The sequence below is a fragment of the Manduca sexta genome, chromosome 6 (assembly GCF_014839805.1).
Source record: "Manduca sexta isolate Smith_Timp_Sample1 chromosome 6, JHU_Msex_v1.0, whole genome shotgun sequence".
Taxonomy (NCBI): domain Eukaryota; kingdom Metazoa; phylum Arthropoda; class Insecta; order Lepidoptera; family Sphingidae; genus Manduca; species Manduca sexta.
In genome coordinates, this window is record NC_051120.1 from 1,513,786 (window position 1) to 1,531,788 (window position 18,003).

Sequence of the window (18,003 nt, forward strand, 5' to 3'; positions counted from 1 at the left end):
CCATGACGGCGTAGTATGAGTTGGCAGATTTAACACATCTTTAAAATACTTTAGATATCTTCTCAGGAATTTTCCTCACGATGTTTTCCTTGATCGTTAAAACAAGCGATAATTAAAAAAAAATACACATATAATTTTAGAAAAGTCATAGATGCGTGCTCTTGAGGGAATTGCAGGAAGAATCCGAACTCATTTAGGGTGAGCGAAGGGGAAAAAGAGAGGAAATGTTCACGAGCCCTATAAGCCTCAATGTAACTTTACACCACTGATCTATACACGTTGGACTGTGTGCCTGAAGCCGCGTCAAATGTCCTCCCGCCCATGAGAGTGCATTGAGCGTGGAGACTGAGCGCAAAAGAAATGCCTCGACGGAGGAATTGCTACCATTTTGGTTCTTGCAGTACAACTATCACCGTCTGCGCAGCCCCTTAACACCGTCAAATGTACACCAAACCGCTTTCTATCAGGAGGCTTGGCAATAAATATTATAATCATCGATAAAATAATAAACGTAATACCTTTAATACTAGTATAAAAGTGTTTATCGCTTCTGTACCACGCTACTGTCCGTGGAACCAAGAAAATGGTGCGAGCAAGCTGGATTGTGTTGCTGGTGGCAGGTAAGGTATTTCATTATCATTGGCGTGTAACTGATATATCTTGATTAGCCTGACCAGTTAAATAAAAAACTGCACCGCGTTGTATTAATCAAACAAATTTCTAATACTGGCAACTGTAAGTTTAAAACGAAAAAGCAAATAGGCGTCTTTAAAGCAATGCTTTATTTTCCTAGTCAGTCATTCCATGTTTTAGAATGGTGCAGCAATGCGGTATCACGCAGGAACGGTTCTGAGCAGCTATTTTATTGCAACAAGATACCCTGGGGCCGTCCCGTTTGCGCTGAAAAAGAGCACCGCGGGTTTTATTTGTTATGCCGGTGTATGGTATACAGGGGTTAGGGACTCGGTTCAATGCTCGCTCGGATGATGCAATACTCCCGAGTGTCGACATTGGGCCGAAAGACCGGTGAAATCAACATAATCGTTCCACTCACCCTCCAAGCGGTGGTAGCGATAGCGCGTTATTTTTCCGCGAAAAAATGCTGTACATTTAATCTGCTTTTAAGTCGTGAACACTTTCTCCCGTAATAAAAGTTTGCTGTATAAAAATACCTGTGGTGCCCTGATATTAATCTTGAAACTATAAAATCTGTGTGCGGAACATCCAAATCTATTCAGCTGATTTTGCATTTACTACTACGGAATATCGAAACATCACAATCTTTTGCATTTGTAAAATTAATAAGAATTGATAGGCTAAGGTCCTCACAGCACTCTCTGAAAAATCGTTATAGAGCCTTGTTTTTACCAAATAGGAAGCAATTTTTATCAAATTATCAATCACCGTATATACAATACAATTTACATTGGTTCTAATAAAAGTATCCAGAATTCAGCACAAAATCCTACCCTTAATATGAGGAATGCGCACTATTTCTAAAACAGTAAGGATATTCGTGGGAGACTGTGATCAAACGTCTTGATAGTTGATTTTCTGTTTTTCGCCCTCCAAAAACTTCAAGTCCAACGAGTACTGACCAAAAATAACTTATTTTCCAGCTATCAGCTCTCCAGCGCTGAGCTCACAGGACCTAGGCACTCCAGTAACAATACAGGAGCACCCTTCCGTCGTCCAGGTCGAAGTAGGAGTTCTGGGCACCTGGGTCCAGCAGTGCGCTGGCGCAGTCATCACTAACTACCACATATTGTCCAACGCCTACTGCTTCTCTGGAAGGTTAGTATCATGTAACATAAGTGGACAGTCATCATGACAAAGTTCTAGATTTTTAGTCTACATTGGCACTTTAACTTTTTGATGTAACGTGTAGCGCCGGATTTATACTTTGCATTAGTAAAGGTTGGTTTGTGTCGTCTCGTATGTCCCGCTTCCTGGAGCCTATTTTGCAGGACCAAGAAAATATTTTATACCGCGCTCTAGGTCACCACCTAGTCTACAATCTAGAGGTCTAGGCCGCGGCCAAACGACTTTATAAAAATCCAATACTGGTAACCTTTACTAATTCATTAATTGTAGCCAGTATTGATGCAAGGAAAATAATTGACAAATCTTTGGAAATCAACAGTTTTACATAGGAATTTCGAAAAGTAGGTTTGTAAAGTCGATCAATAACCTCCTACGTTTATAATAAATGAGATGTTCCTCATTAAACTTTCTGATAGGAAAATTCTGAAAATGAACAGAGCTCAGTTCTTTACTACTTCTATTTACGTGTCATACGTGTTTATATAACTTTAATTTTATGTTAAACATAATTCAATCTTATTTATAAACTTGTTTGAGCGTTAAGAGATGGTTAAGAATTGTTTAAATATCTGACAAAATCATTACCGGGTCCTAGTTTAAACCTAATTAAGAGTCAAGATAGCGGGTTTTGACTTACAGCTGATCGAGTAAATTTGTGTTTTAACTAAGCATAGCTTTACGAAATTTTTATAAGTAAGGCTTATTATGTATTACTTTTAATATATACTCCTAATTTATCTATGGCTTATAGATGGGAGATAGCAAATTCAATAATATACTTATAATAAAAAAATATAATTCCAGTTACTACGACCGCACGAACCGGCGTATCAGAGCTGGGGCGACTAACCGATACGAAAATGGACAAGTAGTTTATGTACTAATAGAGTACAACTACCCGGATTTCGGCATCCTGGGCAAAGATGGGGATCTGAGCGTGGTCCGCTTGCAGTCCAATTTGAAACTGGGCAGCGACATTCAGCAAACCCTTATCTTGGGCCAGGGAATATACTTGCCTTCCTACCTGACAGTGACAGCACTCGGATGGGGCAGTACTATTGTAAGTTGTTATTTTAATAGCAGTAAAGGCATAGAGACTAATGTCCGCAGGTTGAACAACCAAGTTATTTTAAGAGCAGTAAGAAATAGAGAGGAATATGTATAGGTTCAATACCCAAGAGCACGCACCTCTGACTTTCCTAGAGTCATGTGTATTCTTTGTTATTTATCGCTTGCTTTAATGGTGAAGGAAAACATCGTTAGGAAACCAGCAAACGTGAAAAGTTCTCTATAGGCATTTTGAGGGTGTGTGAAGTCCGCCAATTCGTACCAGACCAGCATGGTTAACTATATAATACACCCCTGAGTAATTTTGGTGCGTTCCGTCTTCACGTCGAATGCACTGGGAACATTTATATTTTTTGTGTATACCTCATATACACATCGAGGCCTATGATGGCTTGCCAACATTTCCTGGTTTGCCCCCTCCGCCCATCCAAAGAGTGTACCTTTTCCTCCCCCCACACTTCGCTTTCACAGATATCTTCCTCCTAATTTTCCTGCAGGCCACTGTAGTCGCTAAGCTGGGGGATTCCAGTATCCTATTCGCATGTATCCTCCGTTGTTGACTGCAGGGTGTGGTGCATAGGTTTGAATTCGGTGTACAGACCAAGCGCACAAGCATTTGCTTCGGGGGGATATACCTACGCATTTAGGAGGCTGTCATGCCAAAAGCACTGGGAAATAGACTTTTTATCACAGCATTGATTTTTAAATAATTTAGTAATAATTGGGATCACGGGTGTTAACGATTGACGAGTCTAAGCGAATTGTAACATATCTATACAATTATCAACAAGGTTCTTTATTGTTAGTGGAATAGAAAAAACATCATTCATATCCTCAATTACATTTTCCAGCAAGGCGGCGAGTCATCCAACAACCAGCTTCACAGGCTAGACCTCGTCACCCACAACTACGAGAAATGCATGGAACACTTCCAAGTCCTAGAGGAGCCTGAGATCATCACGGAGAACATGATCTGCGTGGGCCGACAGTACGACACCGGTAGAGACTTCGATGGCAGGGATATTGGTGCTCCCCTGTTCTACGAAAATACCCTGGTCGGACTTCTCTCCTTCGGCAAATCTCAAGCGAATGACAAGCACCCCGCTGTCGCCACTAACATTGGATCATATTCCAACTGGATTGTGTCGGTTGCTATTGATTAAAATTCTGGTTGCTCATAACAATACTTTATTTGTACTTGACTATGATTGAAATACCCTAAGTCTACCATCAATTGAGAGTGGATATAATAGCGTAAGTATATTCCGAACCAAAGCCAATTTGAGCTAGTCGACATCTCTGAATAACTATTATAGTTAATGCAATATTTTGTGGTATAATATTTGACTTAACATGGCGTCACGTCGCTGTCCCTCTCTGTCTGCTGTTTAATGAAAGCCTAAATGTAATACACGAATAGAAAAAGATAGGTAGGTTTTTCTCGGCTATGTTGGCTTAAGTAATCAGTTATTTTTGGCTTATTAGAGCATCATCTTTATCGTCTATCCAGGGTTCTGTCGCTAACTTGCTCTTTCAATAAATTGGTGTAATTAACTGCCGACTTTTGTTTTTCCTTTATGATGGTTTGAACTACGAATGATATAAGTATGTGATTTTATTCAGACGCCACGACTCGCAATAACTATTTGTAAAAATCTTTCCAACGTGTTTTTTTAAGACCCATTATGAGCATAAAGATCGCTTTTTAAATTAATTGAATTATTTATTTAATAAAACCTCAATAAATATATTGTAAGTATTTCGCTTTTTTATTTCATTTACGATAAAATTGTTCCTACAAAGTTTATTCTTTTTAATTTATTTACTAGTTTAAAAAGAGAAGACAACAATCCATTTAGCGTAAAAAAGGTTTACTGATGAAGGCGTACCACACATCGGTGTGGTGTTGATGAACGATGATGATGACTATCTAGTGCAGTATAATGGCTAAAAAAAATATAAAAAACTTCGCTGAAAAAAATATTTGTATTACGTTCTAAGTACTTATTAATCTAATTCGTAATATGCGTTGTACCAAATAGTTAATTAAATAATTTCTGGACAATGCTTGTCTGGAGTCTGGACACGTCTCACTCTATGAAAATTGATTAAGATAGGGCTATAAGATAATAATAAAATTATTATACACTCCCGCAACTCAAATAGGAAGACCGACCGACGGCATACCGATTTTTTATTTTACATGAAGTTTCGAAATATAAAGACAAGAAAAAAGGAAAGTTATTTATTTGTCACAGAATAGCACATAATATATTTACCGAAATACGATCGCTCTGTACACCATTTTATTCCAGGATATTTTTCTGGCTCATGGTATTTCATACCTATATTATATTTTAGTTTCCAATCGTATCAACAATTATTGCTACAGATTTGCCAGAAAAATTCTAATATTCACTGCTAGATGGCGATATAAACTCGTACATTATTTGTCCAACAAAAACAGATGGCGCTGTGATCTACGCTGTTGATCACATAGCTTTGTTCGAATATTTAATATTTAATTAAATATATATTTGTAAAATATTAAGTTTACCTATGGCATTGATTTCTTCAAAAACTTAGCGCTTCGTCATTTAATATCTTTTCGAACCAGGGGTTTTAAAATTGGATAGGTAATTTCATAATAAAATTGTTTTTACGTACTTCTACAGGTCATGATAATGTTAAATTAAAAACACTATATTTTAACAACGCTTACACTTACTTACTGGAAACACCTATACGAATATAAAAAGCATATATTGCATATCATACCAACCATTTGAATAAGCGTTAACAGTGTAATTTGTTTTATGGAACCAAATTTTGCTTGCAGTTTTTCATAACTAGACCAGTAATAACTTTGGAAAACCGTTTGTATAGGTACTTGGAGTTAGTTTTTCTAGATGATTTAGCCGAGATATGAGATTGATTTTGCTTATAAAACACAGACATACACACGCAATCAATATCTCCCAGAGATGGAAGACATCAAGCCAGCGACTGGTCCTAAAAAATACCTAAACTAAATCCGCACTATAACTAGCTTTAAAGGCGACCTACATTTCAGTGATATAAACAGACAGATTAATAATGCATACGAATTTTAGGTTGCATTCAAATAACCTCTATATTATCAGCATTAACAATTAAAAATAATAAAATTTACAGCTATTTTATGACAAAGATTACAAGATATTTGATAACTTATCGGTACCTTAGCATAATTTAAACGGTAGTTGTTTTGATGCCTCGGTGGCGTAGTTGTATTGCATGTCCGGTACAATAGCGCTCTGAGGTCCTGGGTTCGAATCCCGGGTCGGGCAAAGTGATATTTGGGTTTTTCTGCTCAGTATCAGCCCGGAGTCTGGAATTTGTGCCCGATATGGCGATAGGCTCGCCCCCTATCACATCATGGGACGGAACATACTTGGCGAAAAGTGGGTGCCCTAGTTGCGCCTCTGCATACCGCTTCGGGGATAAATGCGTGATGTTATGTATGTATGTAGTTGTTTTGATCAATAAATTAAGAAGTACAATTGTCTTATATGTCATATTTATTTCCGCTGTATTAAAAGTATCTAGAAAGGAAATGAGGCAATAAAACGGTCAATATAAATACTAATCTCTTAATGGAATTATCTAAATACCAAACTTATTACATGCAACAAAAATACAAGACACAAATTCCAGACCCCGGGCTGATATTGAGGAGAATAACACGATATCACTTTGCCCGTTTCGTGATTTGAACCTGGGACCACGGAGCGGTGTCGTATCGCGCATTCAAAACAGCTGCACGGAGACAGTCATGAATTTATTCGAATTTTTGACCATGCTATATAAAAAATAATTTCATATAATTTTCCCTTTTTGGAGAGATAGATGTAATCTCAACAAAATTAGACCAGCTATCTAAGATCCAATGTAGTTTATATCCATCCATCGATCCAATTAATGTAGGGTATATTTCCACTCATCATCATCATCACCCCTGTATTATACACTGTCCCACTGCTGAGCACGGGCCTCCTCTACTACTGAGAGGGATTAGGCCTTAGTCTACCCCGCCGGCCTAGTGCGGATTGGTAGACTTCACACATCCTCAAAATTCCTATAGAGAACTTCTCAGGTTTCCTCACGATGTTTTCCTTCACCGTTAAAGCAAGCGATAATTCACAAATACACACATATTTTCATTTACCGAGCACAATTTCAGAGTTAGTGCTGAAGTTAAGCAGAAAAACCTAATTCTTACAATCCGTGAATGAAAACTGAGACCTCACCACGATAATTGAACCGCTATAAATACGCCATCAAAAACCAAATGCAATCTAAACTGGATAATTTATTTAACTCAAAATCAAATTTTTAGCATGCTTCAATGAAATATTCAGACTGAATGGCTTCTAAATAAAAAGGTCGAAACTATTTTGCTCTACGTGAGCACAAATCCAGATTCTTTATTATTTATTTATATTCCATCAATGTATATGGCAAATGATCAAATAGAATACTTATTGACACTAATAACTACCATATACATATATTGTACACCCAGTTTACCTACCAACTGAGTAAAATGCTTTATTTAGGCGGACAGACTAAATGAAAGTTTAATTAATGGTTCTAAGCAAGAAAATTTGTACACTAATTGTTTATTGTAAGCGACGACAAAAAGGATATTTGGATATCTATACATAAAACTAATATATTTGTACGCTGACGCAACAACAAAACATTATGAACAATATGTATTTTAATAACACCTGTAAACTTTGTACATAAGAATATAAAATTATTTGATATGCATAATGATGTTGTACGCAGACCAAGTCGCAAACGTTACAAATTATATGTCCCAAAACAGAAGATAAAATTATTTTCAAACAATGTATACTGTATGGCAATATATATCTATAATAAATTACCCGATGATTTCAAAATTCTTAAATTTAATATATTCAAATGTAAATTATTTAAGTTCCTTCTTGATAAATGTTATTATTCTGTAAATGATTTCTTTCATGAAAAGTTTTAATGAAAATATTTGTACGCTGAAAACGGCAGAATACTATGAGCTAATTAATTACATGTAACAACTTTTTACAGTATTCAACAAATAAATGCATTATTATTATTATTATTATTATAAACTATCTATGCTTACAACAAAATAATTTCATTTGATTTTTAGTGAAAGTGGTAGAGTCCCCTATCGAAAGTGATATATATTTCTTTTTAATTTTTACTAGTTAAGTTTAAGTCCTTTAAATATTATGCACATGGCAAGTAAAATATAATTTATTCGAAAGGCTGGGTGTATGATAAAAAAAAATCTATTCTAGGCTTCTGGCTTGATGTTAGAAACTGCAATACCATATCTACTACATTATATTATGTAAGAGTTTCTAGAAATAATTCTTATAATCTCTCCAATTCAATTTAATAATTTTAGTTACAAACATCTTTCTGACGTATTTGTGTATTAACGAATTTGATAAATTATCTAATCGGTTTAGGAAAGTCTCTGGAAAACCACCGTACATATGTTTACATCAATAAATCTAGGTATTATACAATCTACGAACATAAAGATTATTGAAAAAGATACCGAAGTTATTTGTGAATTAAATTTGTTGTTGTCTCTATCCCGTAAAATATTTTAACACTGCTAAATGTATCGCTTCTTGCAGTCCATTTTTTAACCATGCTCATCTCTTGATGATATTACAGTGGTGATGTGGCGTAATATATTGAAATAAAAATATTTTACCAGATTTTATATTATAATTATCTCCCACGTTTGTCGTCTTGTGACCTCCCTCTGCGTAGATAGGACCGTCAACAGCAAAAAAAAAATGTAAAATGTAAGTAATGTATATTGTAACTGACTTTTCAGACGACGAAAACTCCAGTCCGCACGTGAACACGAAAGCTCCAAAGTCCTGGAAACGTCAAGAAGAAATTACAATATAAAAAACCACGATAAAATCCGATAAATAGTTTTATTTCAATGTCTAACATTCGTGTAAACATAAGAATTCATTATGGCGTAATATAATTCACTGAAACGAAATGTCTCAACCTCCATTCCTGTCATAAACAGGAAATTAGGACAGAGAAAAGAAAGAAGAGATACTATCTTTTGTTAAGCCTTGATATGAAATAGCGGTAGAGTATACACTATTACATTTTGTGTCTCGATTTTGTTTTTCTTGAGCCAAGATCTACCTGTACGTATTAATTGAACGCAGCCTAATATAATGTTTATTTTTGCCACGGAGAGCGCTGCTCTCTCTCCGTCCTCTACTCTATGTGATGTGTAACTGTAAGCGTGTAATTTTCCAATATACTTTTATATACAACTGTTTTCAAATTTAACCACGTACAAACTACAATTCCTTCACTGCCTGCCCGTAAAATCCCATCTGCATACAATGCACTTTGCGTACCTATTCATTTACTGGAAATATTCGTTCAGACAAACCTAAATTTGATTTTTTTCTCGACCACGGCAATGTAACCTCAAAGCACCTGATGGTAAACAAAGTGGAATCAAAATAGTGTCGACTGCTATCCCTCACCAGTTGATAGGATAATGGCGGCCTGTTTAAACGTAAATACTCAGGCTATAGCGGCGATAGCCTAGTTGGGTGTGGAACGGACTGCCGAGACGAATGTCCGCAGGTTCAAATCCCAAGGGCGCACACCTATGACTTTCGGCATCTGAGAAGTTCTCTATAGGAATTTCTAACCCGCACTAGGCCAGCGTGGTGGACTAAGGCCTAATCCCTCTCAGTAGTAGAGGAGGCCCGTGCTCAGCAGTGGGCAAGTATATAATACAGGGCTGATATTATTATTATTATTATTACTCAGGCTGATCCCGGAACGCGTGGCGGAATGTGGCGGGTTTTATACCTTGTTGACGATGGTCGCTATCTGGGCGGAAATAAATATCCTACCACCAGCATGCTATAATTAATCCAAGAGTTCATAAAATAGGAGATCTCGTTATGGATCCCAATGTCGACTCTCTTTTCTTTTTTTTTTAACATGACACTACGTTTGTTTGTCTGGCAAAGGCTGGCTTATACAAACACACCGGACTTTTGGTGAGGCGCTTGCAACCCTTGAAAATATTGCGCCTATGTTAAGGGCAAACACTAACGGGTTATAACCATGTCTCAGGACGGTCACTGGGAGGATGAGACATCAACAACGGGACCCAATGTCGGGAAAAACCTATATACTGATAGGTACAAACCACATCAGAAATAGTATCTTATTGTGAAATAAAATGGGTCAGCTGACGTATTGTTGATCCCTCTTATTTTAATCTACTTTTTGTTAAGCTGTAAAGCTACAGATAAGTGGAGCCGCGTAGCGATTACTTACGTAATTTTTTTCATTACTTATATATTTGGTTATATACTTGGTTATATTTTGAAATAATATTTCATTGTAGGTATAGTTTAATTGAATAATCATGTACATTGTACAGTTTATTTTAATTGTTTTTTTTTTTAATTGCATATTTGTAATGGACTGCCTGTATTGTCTTAAAGAATAAATACATGATACCTTCAAAGAGTTGAACTTTTCGATCGCAAAGTGACCTCGAGCGGGTTTTCAGACTTCATAGCTTCAAAATATTTACGGACAGTCTGGTAAATCTAAAGGTACTCACAATGTTTTTCTTCGCTAAAAATGAACCTCGGTCTTTCTACCCTGCAAACCTATTGCCAACGGCAACGTTGGCATTGAAGTCAGAAATGCAACAGATTTTTATAATAGTAGCATCTGTATTTATAACAATAGTTCGTAAATTTATTCAGTTTAAAATACACACACATCACGCATTTATCCCAAGAGAGGCAGGCAGAGGTGCAACTAAGGCACCAACTTCGCAATTTCGGGCACAAATTCCAGTCTCCGGACCGATACTCAATAGAATAACCCAATATCTCTTAATTATTTCTTTGTTTTTAACCACGCAATACAGCTCCACTGAGGCAGAATATTTTTTTTTAGATTAAATAATAGATGTCGTTAGCATGCGGAAGTAAACAAAAATCTAATATTATAATTCATTGATAAGGTGTAGGTTAAAAATCTTTAATTACTAATACGATGGAGCCTGATAAAATAGATAGGATTTTGTTTAGTGGTGTTATGGTACAGAACTTTGATAAGACAAATACAATAGCTTTTTATTTTGAAATCATATTTTTCAATAGAACTTGTCGACGATTTATTAATTACTGTAATTGGCCAATTTTTATGTTATACCTGTACAGTTCATGAATCAGAGTAAGAAAAATATAACTTAATAACTATAAAACATTTCATAGAGTACGATCGGGTGCAGTGAAATAATCACAGCTTACAAACTTTATTTTATATTTTTTGGACTTTATTGATGACTAGTTGACCCGACAGACGTTGTCCTGTCTTAACTATGAATTTGCAGCGCACATTCTGTCAATCGCTGACAGTTATTTCAAACAATTGACAGTTATATAAAATTAATATTTTCGTTAAGTTTACTTAAATTTTTTAATTTTCCGCGCAATTTTTTGATTTTTTTCTTTCATAAGAACCTATTCCTGACAATAAAAAACACAACAATAAAAAAAAATTGTGAAATCGATCCAGCCGTTCACGCGTGATGGCGTGACCAATTGAAATAGGGATAAATTTATTTTGGAAAGGATGCTTAAATTTACGGAAATCATAGAAACCACATATCTCTAAATTGCATATAAACTATTGATTGCCATTATCATAAAACAATTTGTCATAAATACGCTCGTTGTCACATTCAGTAGCTTATCAGACCAAATGTTCGTAACTGTTACCTAATGTTTATAATTGGGTAAGTAACTTACGATTGTGGCCTGATCTTCGACGTAATGATAAGTATGAAGATTGTTTATTAAATTCCACAAAGATTAATGGATTTCCGAAACGAATTTTCTAGAACGAATCACTAGGGGAGATACGTTTTATGTAATCAATATTTTTTGTTTGGTAAAAATTGCTTGCAATTGTCTTTTTAAAATTTTCTTGGTAATCTTTAACTCCCTTATTGCCAAGCTACAGTTTGTTGATCGTCTTCCCCACCCTCACACCTACCACTACATCTCTTATACCTAAACCAGGATCAGCAGTGGCACGCAGTTTATGACACCGAACGGTGAAACTCAGAGTGTCAGGGAACACTAATTTGTCTCTCCCGTAAAGAAATTAATCAAATAGAAAGATAGGGAGGAGTTGGGAATATTAATTGTCCAAATGCCTCCATACCAGCGGGACATAAAATAATGAACTAAGAAGGAATTTTAACCTCGAGGACGTTTACAACTAGATAAGCCAACTGGCTTCGTTTACAAGTTGTAAATAAATAAAAATGAAACGAATGGGTCCTATCACATGAGCTGTTATTTCTTACAATAATAAGCAATGCAGAAACTACAACGCAAGCTATCGTTTGCAAGCCTACGTCTTCTAGTTCAGCGTATTAGTCAGTTTAAATAACAGCCATTAAGTGACTTCAGTCTATGAAGACGGCTACGGCATCAAATTTCTTTTAACAAGCCTCATTGCTCACGTTTTGTATGAGAATGACATATCCAATAGATTTATCATTAGGACATGTTATCTCCATACATTTTTTGTTTTCTATCAACCTTATCAATTGTGAAAAGGTATTATGGCTCCGACTTCTGTCTCATGACAAAGGTCGAAGTTTTTAGAGGTACCAATACTGTTTGACAGTCGTTTCGTTTATTTTTATCATCGGAGAGGAAACTTTTCATAATAATATTTTACCGGAGAGACGAATGGTCCATATAAGATTCCTGTCAGCTTTCCTTTATGTATAATTTATTAGAATCAAACTATCATTAGAAGGTTTTGTAAACCGCATTCATGCATGTTAAAATCTTTCTTTGTTTACTTTATAGCTTTTCATTTATTTTACGTCCAATATAAATTGTCTTTAGTTGTATAAGCGACTTTATTTAAGTAATATTTAATCCCATGTACCTTGACTTATCATAAGTGCAACTTATTTGCCTACGTGATGAATAAAACAGTTTATTTTATTTTTTATTTATTTTAAAAAATATATTAAAATAGTGACGAGTGATGATCTTAGAAAGCTGACTTTACTTTGACAGCTTCTCAGCTGATATCGCACTAGAGGAGAAAACTGAGTTTCAGCTATTACTACGACCCAAAGGAAATCTTCACGTACAAATGCAGAAATAATAGACTACAAACATTTCTTTCGGAAATTCAAGCGGCGGCATCTCTTTAACATCTAGTTATAAGAAATCTTCAAGCAAACCTCCTTACTTATACAATTTCATGAAATATTTTATCGTTTTTAGAAAGCTTTTGATTTAATGCTGACGTATAAATTTTGTATTATTTTGAAAATGCTAACGTATATTTTTTCTAGAACAGGAAGGGCCAGATGCTGATACGGTTCATCTTTTATAAGAAACTGACGTTAATAACAATTTTGTTATTGCGCTCCGGCGTTCTGATCACTCGCCCCATCAATCTTCTTTAAAAGGTCACGCACTCAATCGTGAGGTGTTCAATAAGTGCCACTCGTTTGGGGCCTTTTTTCATTACAAAAATATGCTTTTTCCATTTTTTATTCGTCTTAAAATGTCTTTTAGAACCTATTTTCAGTATGTGAAGACCGTAGTGATTGGAGCCAAATACAATTTTTTTTTTTTTGCGTTAACGAAGGACCATGCCGAAAAAAGTTATTTTTTTTAGCAGCAGTAATCAATTACCACGAGATTTCCTTGCCCTTTTACCTAGTTTATAAAAATAATAATCCGTCAACGTTCTTGCTCTGAAACTTCTAAATGTTGTATACACCTGTTAAAGCATTTCATATTGTAAAAATTCTCATTTATTTAAATATCGTTATATTGTATTGTGGCGTGTCATTGGTGTAACATAGTAAATAAATAGATCACTAACGGGCGCCATGGGCGGGCGTTTTTATCGTCATATAAATATTGCATTTAAAACACACTATAGTTAAATCAGATTTTGCAATACAATATTGTATATCGAGGGCTATCTCCAGTCAATGTTGACTGACGATCGGTTTAAGTCAAACTGAATGCATCGAGATTAATGCATTCAAAACACATAACAGTTCCATCAGATGCTGCTATTATTATACATCATAATGTAGCGAAGGCTATCTCCAGTAAGTTTGACTGATATTCGACTCAAGTAAAATTAAATGCATCGAGATTAATCCCTTGGGACCTGTAGGAAACCCATAAGGTCTAGCGCCCTGGGTGACCTAACTGCCCATCCTGCAAAAACCTCTCTCCGGGATACACTTAATTAGCAACCCTAAGAAAAGAATTATTTGTATAGTTACTTTACGTAAACTTTAATTGGTACGAGTGACTATGGATTTCATGTTTGCGATCAGGGTAAATACTCAAACACATTTTGTACGAATCTGAAGATACATCGTAGCTGATAGGTGTTATTCTCCTGCACGGCTGCATGGAAACAAAGCTTCATAAAAGCAATCCAAAACTTTGCAAGAATTTGGGAAAAGCAAAGGTAGTGGAATCTTCATAAATATCGTCAATTATGATAAACACAGTGTGCGTGATAACAGAAATCTTTTATATCCTCACAGGTGCTAAAATGGATTAAAAATTACTTAAGGCACATTTTGTTTTTCTTATTATTTTTATTGTGATGGTTCTATTTTTTTACAACGCAACTTTAATTAGAATTCTGTAGAAGGAATCTAGTTCTATTATTACAATCGGCTCTCTGGCTGATCCACATAAATAATTATATACGTATTATGCCGAGTATTTATTTAAGAAGAATATGTTGGTGCTAGGTTAAACTAGATAGAAATATTCGGTTTTGTGTGCGTAGCAATTGAATATCTTATCTTTGTTTAGTCGAGTCGATGGCATTAGAGATTTGATTGTTAAACCATCTACTTAAAAAAAAAATGTGCAAATTCAAAGAAGCAATTATCTAGTTTTAGTACTGAAACATGTTGCGAAGGTATCGGGTAACTTGTTGGGTAGTTTTATAAAAACGGAATATTGGGATATTGCCGCTATTACATAATATGTTTAGTGTCAAGTTGACAGCTTCTCGGCGGTCCTGTTCTACTAGTAAGTTGCAAAACTGGGTGAAAACGCCGAATCAGTGGGTATAAAGAAGTCTACACATACATTCTTTACAAAAGTGGAATTTAGAAAAACAATTATGTAATGAATAAATTGATAAGTTCATTTTACGTACACAAATCCAACCGAAAGAAGATTGGTACTGCATCTACTAACTATTACAACCCCAGCGTAGTCTGCCACATAATCATTATAACGATGGATTTCGCACCACGAAACAGAATCCCAAATGTCGATCATTTTAAAATTTACCTAATGATAGTATATGATATTTTTATATGCCATTGATAATTATTATGACAATAGAGATAAAACGGCATAAACAGAATTGGTATATATAGATGTAAGTGAGCGGTGTCAAGTCAGTAGTGTCAGTGCACAACGTCAAGATGGCGCTTCATTTGCTCGTGGCTTTGGTTCTCCTTGCAGGTAATATTATACCCTTTCCAATTTTTTACAATATTGCGTTTAAAAACATAAACAATGATTCAGTTTCATAAAAACATTAATGAATATCAGTACAAGAAGCTAATGATTTACAAATCCAATATATTTTGTCTATTATTTATTCACACACCCGGATTTTGATACTGATATCCCCGTATACTTTAAACAAAGACGTTTTAGATGATACTCAATGTTTTTGTTTTTCAGGGACTGCCCACAATTCCTTTTCCCCCGAGAAGTCCCTACTGGACATCAATTGGGATAATATTGTTGCCGCCATACCTGGCCTTGTCGCCAGCATCCAAGAAATCGTTGCAGGAATTGAATGGGCCAATGTTCTAGAAACGATACAGAACGTCATCAACAATCTTCCTGCAATTATTGGAAATCTTCCTGCTATCATCGAAAATCTTCCCGGCGACCTCCCTGAAATCATTGGGAGCCTGCCCGACCTCATCGGTAGCTTGCCCGACGTCATTGGGAACCTCCCCGAGATCATTGAAAACATTAACTGGGACGCTATTCTTGACCACTTGCCTGACATCGACTGGCCTTCTGTAATCGAAAACTTGCCCGACATCGTTGCCAATCTTCCCGAAATTATCGCCAATCTACCCGACATTATTGGCAATCTCCCTGGGATCATTGAAAACCTTCCTGATATCGACTGGCCCGCAATCATCGATCTCCTCCCTGAGATCGAGCGCGACCCTGGTGTAATTAGCCACATCAGCCAACACCCCAGTCTTGTGCAGATTGAGGTTGGTTACAGCAGCATCTGGCTTATGGGCTGTACTGGTAGCATCTTGAACACTGGTTACGTCCTAACTGCTGCTCGCTGCGTCTCTGGCCGGTAAGTCGTATTGCAATAATATTAATGATGACTAAAGATTTTAAAAGTAATAATTTAAAATAGAATTTCTAACATAATTATTATAGTCTCACTACTCTATTAAATATTGCAAGCATAAATGTCAATAGTTAAATCTCGAACAATAATTGAAACAAGGTTTGTTTGTGATCTTGTGTTTGTTCAGCTTTCGTTGTCACCTGGATTCATACTTAAATTTTCTTTTCTAGCCTGTACGACCCCCGCATCCGCCGTATCAGGGCTGGCGCTAACAGCCGTGGTGGTGACGGTGTGGTCTACCCCGTCAGCTACGCAATCCCTCACCCTAGCTTTGGTGACAACGGTTTCGACGGTGATATTGCTGTCGTCAGAGTTTTGGGTGTCATTCACTACGGCCCTAACATTCAACGTGTTGGAATCACTAGCCAGGGTGTATTCTTCCCTGCTGGCGTCCGCGTAGTCAACGCAGGATGGGGTTCCACTGCTGTAAGTAGAGTTTTTTTATAACATAGCCCCTTGGGATTCTCAATGGTATCTTAGAGACTAATCATCTGAATTTCTAAAAATCCTTATTTTGTGCTCATCTACATACAAAAGACCTCATGTGTAGAATTTAACACTTTCGGATACACTGATTTGAACTATGTGGTCTAAAAACAGTGTTAAGAATTATAATAAATTTAATGTTACATGGAATTTCATTTACGGGAAGGCCATTCTCAAAGTAAAAGTGCAACGGCATATTTTTACAGTATAAAAAGTAGCCTACATGTTAATCCTAAATATTGGTTGTTTATGTGCCAAATTTCATTTTCACTTATCTAGATTACATATCAACTCTTTTAAACATTGAACTTATAACCATAGTATCAAATATGCTTTATAACAACTAACTGTTTATTTCGATCAACAGCAAGGCAAAACCATCTCCAACCGCGATCTGCACCGCTCCGATTTATACGTGGTCGACCACTGGCAGTGTGCAAACAAATTCTCTCAGTTCGTCGTTCCGATTACCGTCTCCCACAACATGATTTGCGCCGGCCGCGCGCGCTCTGGAGGCCGTATGGCCGACCTGAGGGACGCTGGAGGTCCTCTCTACTACGACGGCACCTTGGTCGGAGTACTGAGCTTCGGTCGCTACTTCCTCCGTGACGAATACCCCGTCGTCGCCACCTCTGTCAGCTCTTACACCACCTGGATCGTGAACACTGCCGTCTAATTGTGATAAACGTATTATTTATTGAAAATTATTTAATAAATTATTACTATCAATTTCTAAAATATGTATTATGTCTTAAACCTACTCTTAAACGTATTCTTTGTGAATTATCGCTTGCTTTAACGGTATAGGAAAACATCGTGAGGAAACCTGCATCCCTGAGAAATTCTCTATAGGAATTTTCACGGGTGTGTGAAGTCTACTAATCCGCACTAGGCCAGCGTCGTGGAATAAGGCCTAATCCTTCTCAGTAGTAGAGCAGGCCCGTGCCCAACAGTGAGACAGTTGTATAATACAGGGCTAATATTATGAGCGCCGTCAAGTCAGTTACAGTCGGACGGCAAGATGGCGCTTCATCTGCTCGTGGCTTTGATCGTCATTTC

The 18,003-nt window shown here is 36.4% G+C and overlaps 2 protein-coding genes across 2 annotated transcripts; both read left to right on the forward strand.

The window, feature by feature from the left end:
• Window positions 1-479: 479 nt before the first annotated feature.
• On the forward strand, window positions 480-4,651 carry LOC115440926 (trypsin, alkaline A-like). The gene is made up of 5 exons (XM_030165444.2): window positions 480-620; window positions 1,620-1,794; window positions 2,629-2,884; window positions 3,744-4,149; window positions 4,181-4,651. Exons 1-4 carry the CDS (start codon window positions 584-586, stop codon window positions 4,053-4,055), a joined length of 780 nt encoding a protein of 259 aa, XP_030021304.1. The 5' UTR covers window positions 480-583; the 3' UTR covers window positions 4,056-4,149; window positions 4,181-4,651.
• A 10,743-nt stretch (window positions 4,652-15,394) lies between these two features.
• On the forward strand, window positions 15,395-17,682 carry LOC115440970 (trypsin, alkaline C-like). The gene is made up of 4 exons (XM_030165512.2): window positions 15,395-15,530; window positions 15,756-16,401; window positions 16,629-16,884; window positions 17,312-17,682. The coding sequence occupies exons 1-4, from the start codon at window positions 15,491-15,493 to the stop codon at window positions 17,618-17,620; spliced, it is 1,251 nt and encodes a 416-aa protein (XP_030021372.2). The 5' UTR covers window positions 15,395-15,490; the 3' UTR covers window positions 17,621-17,682.
• The last annotated feature ends 321 nt before the right edge of the window (window positions 17,683-18,003 follow it).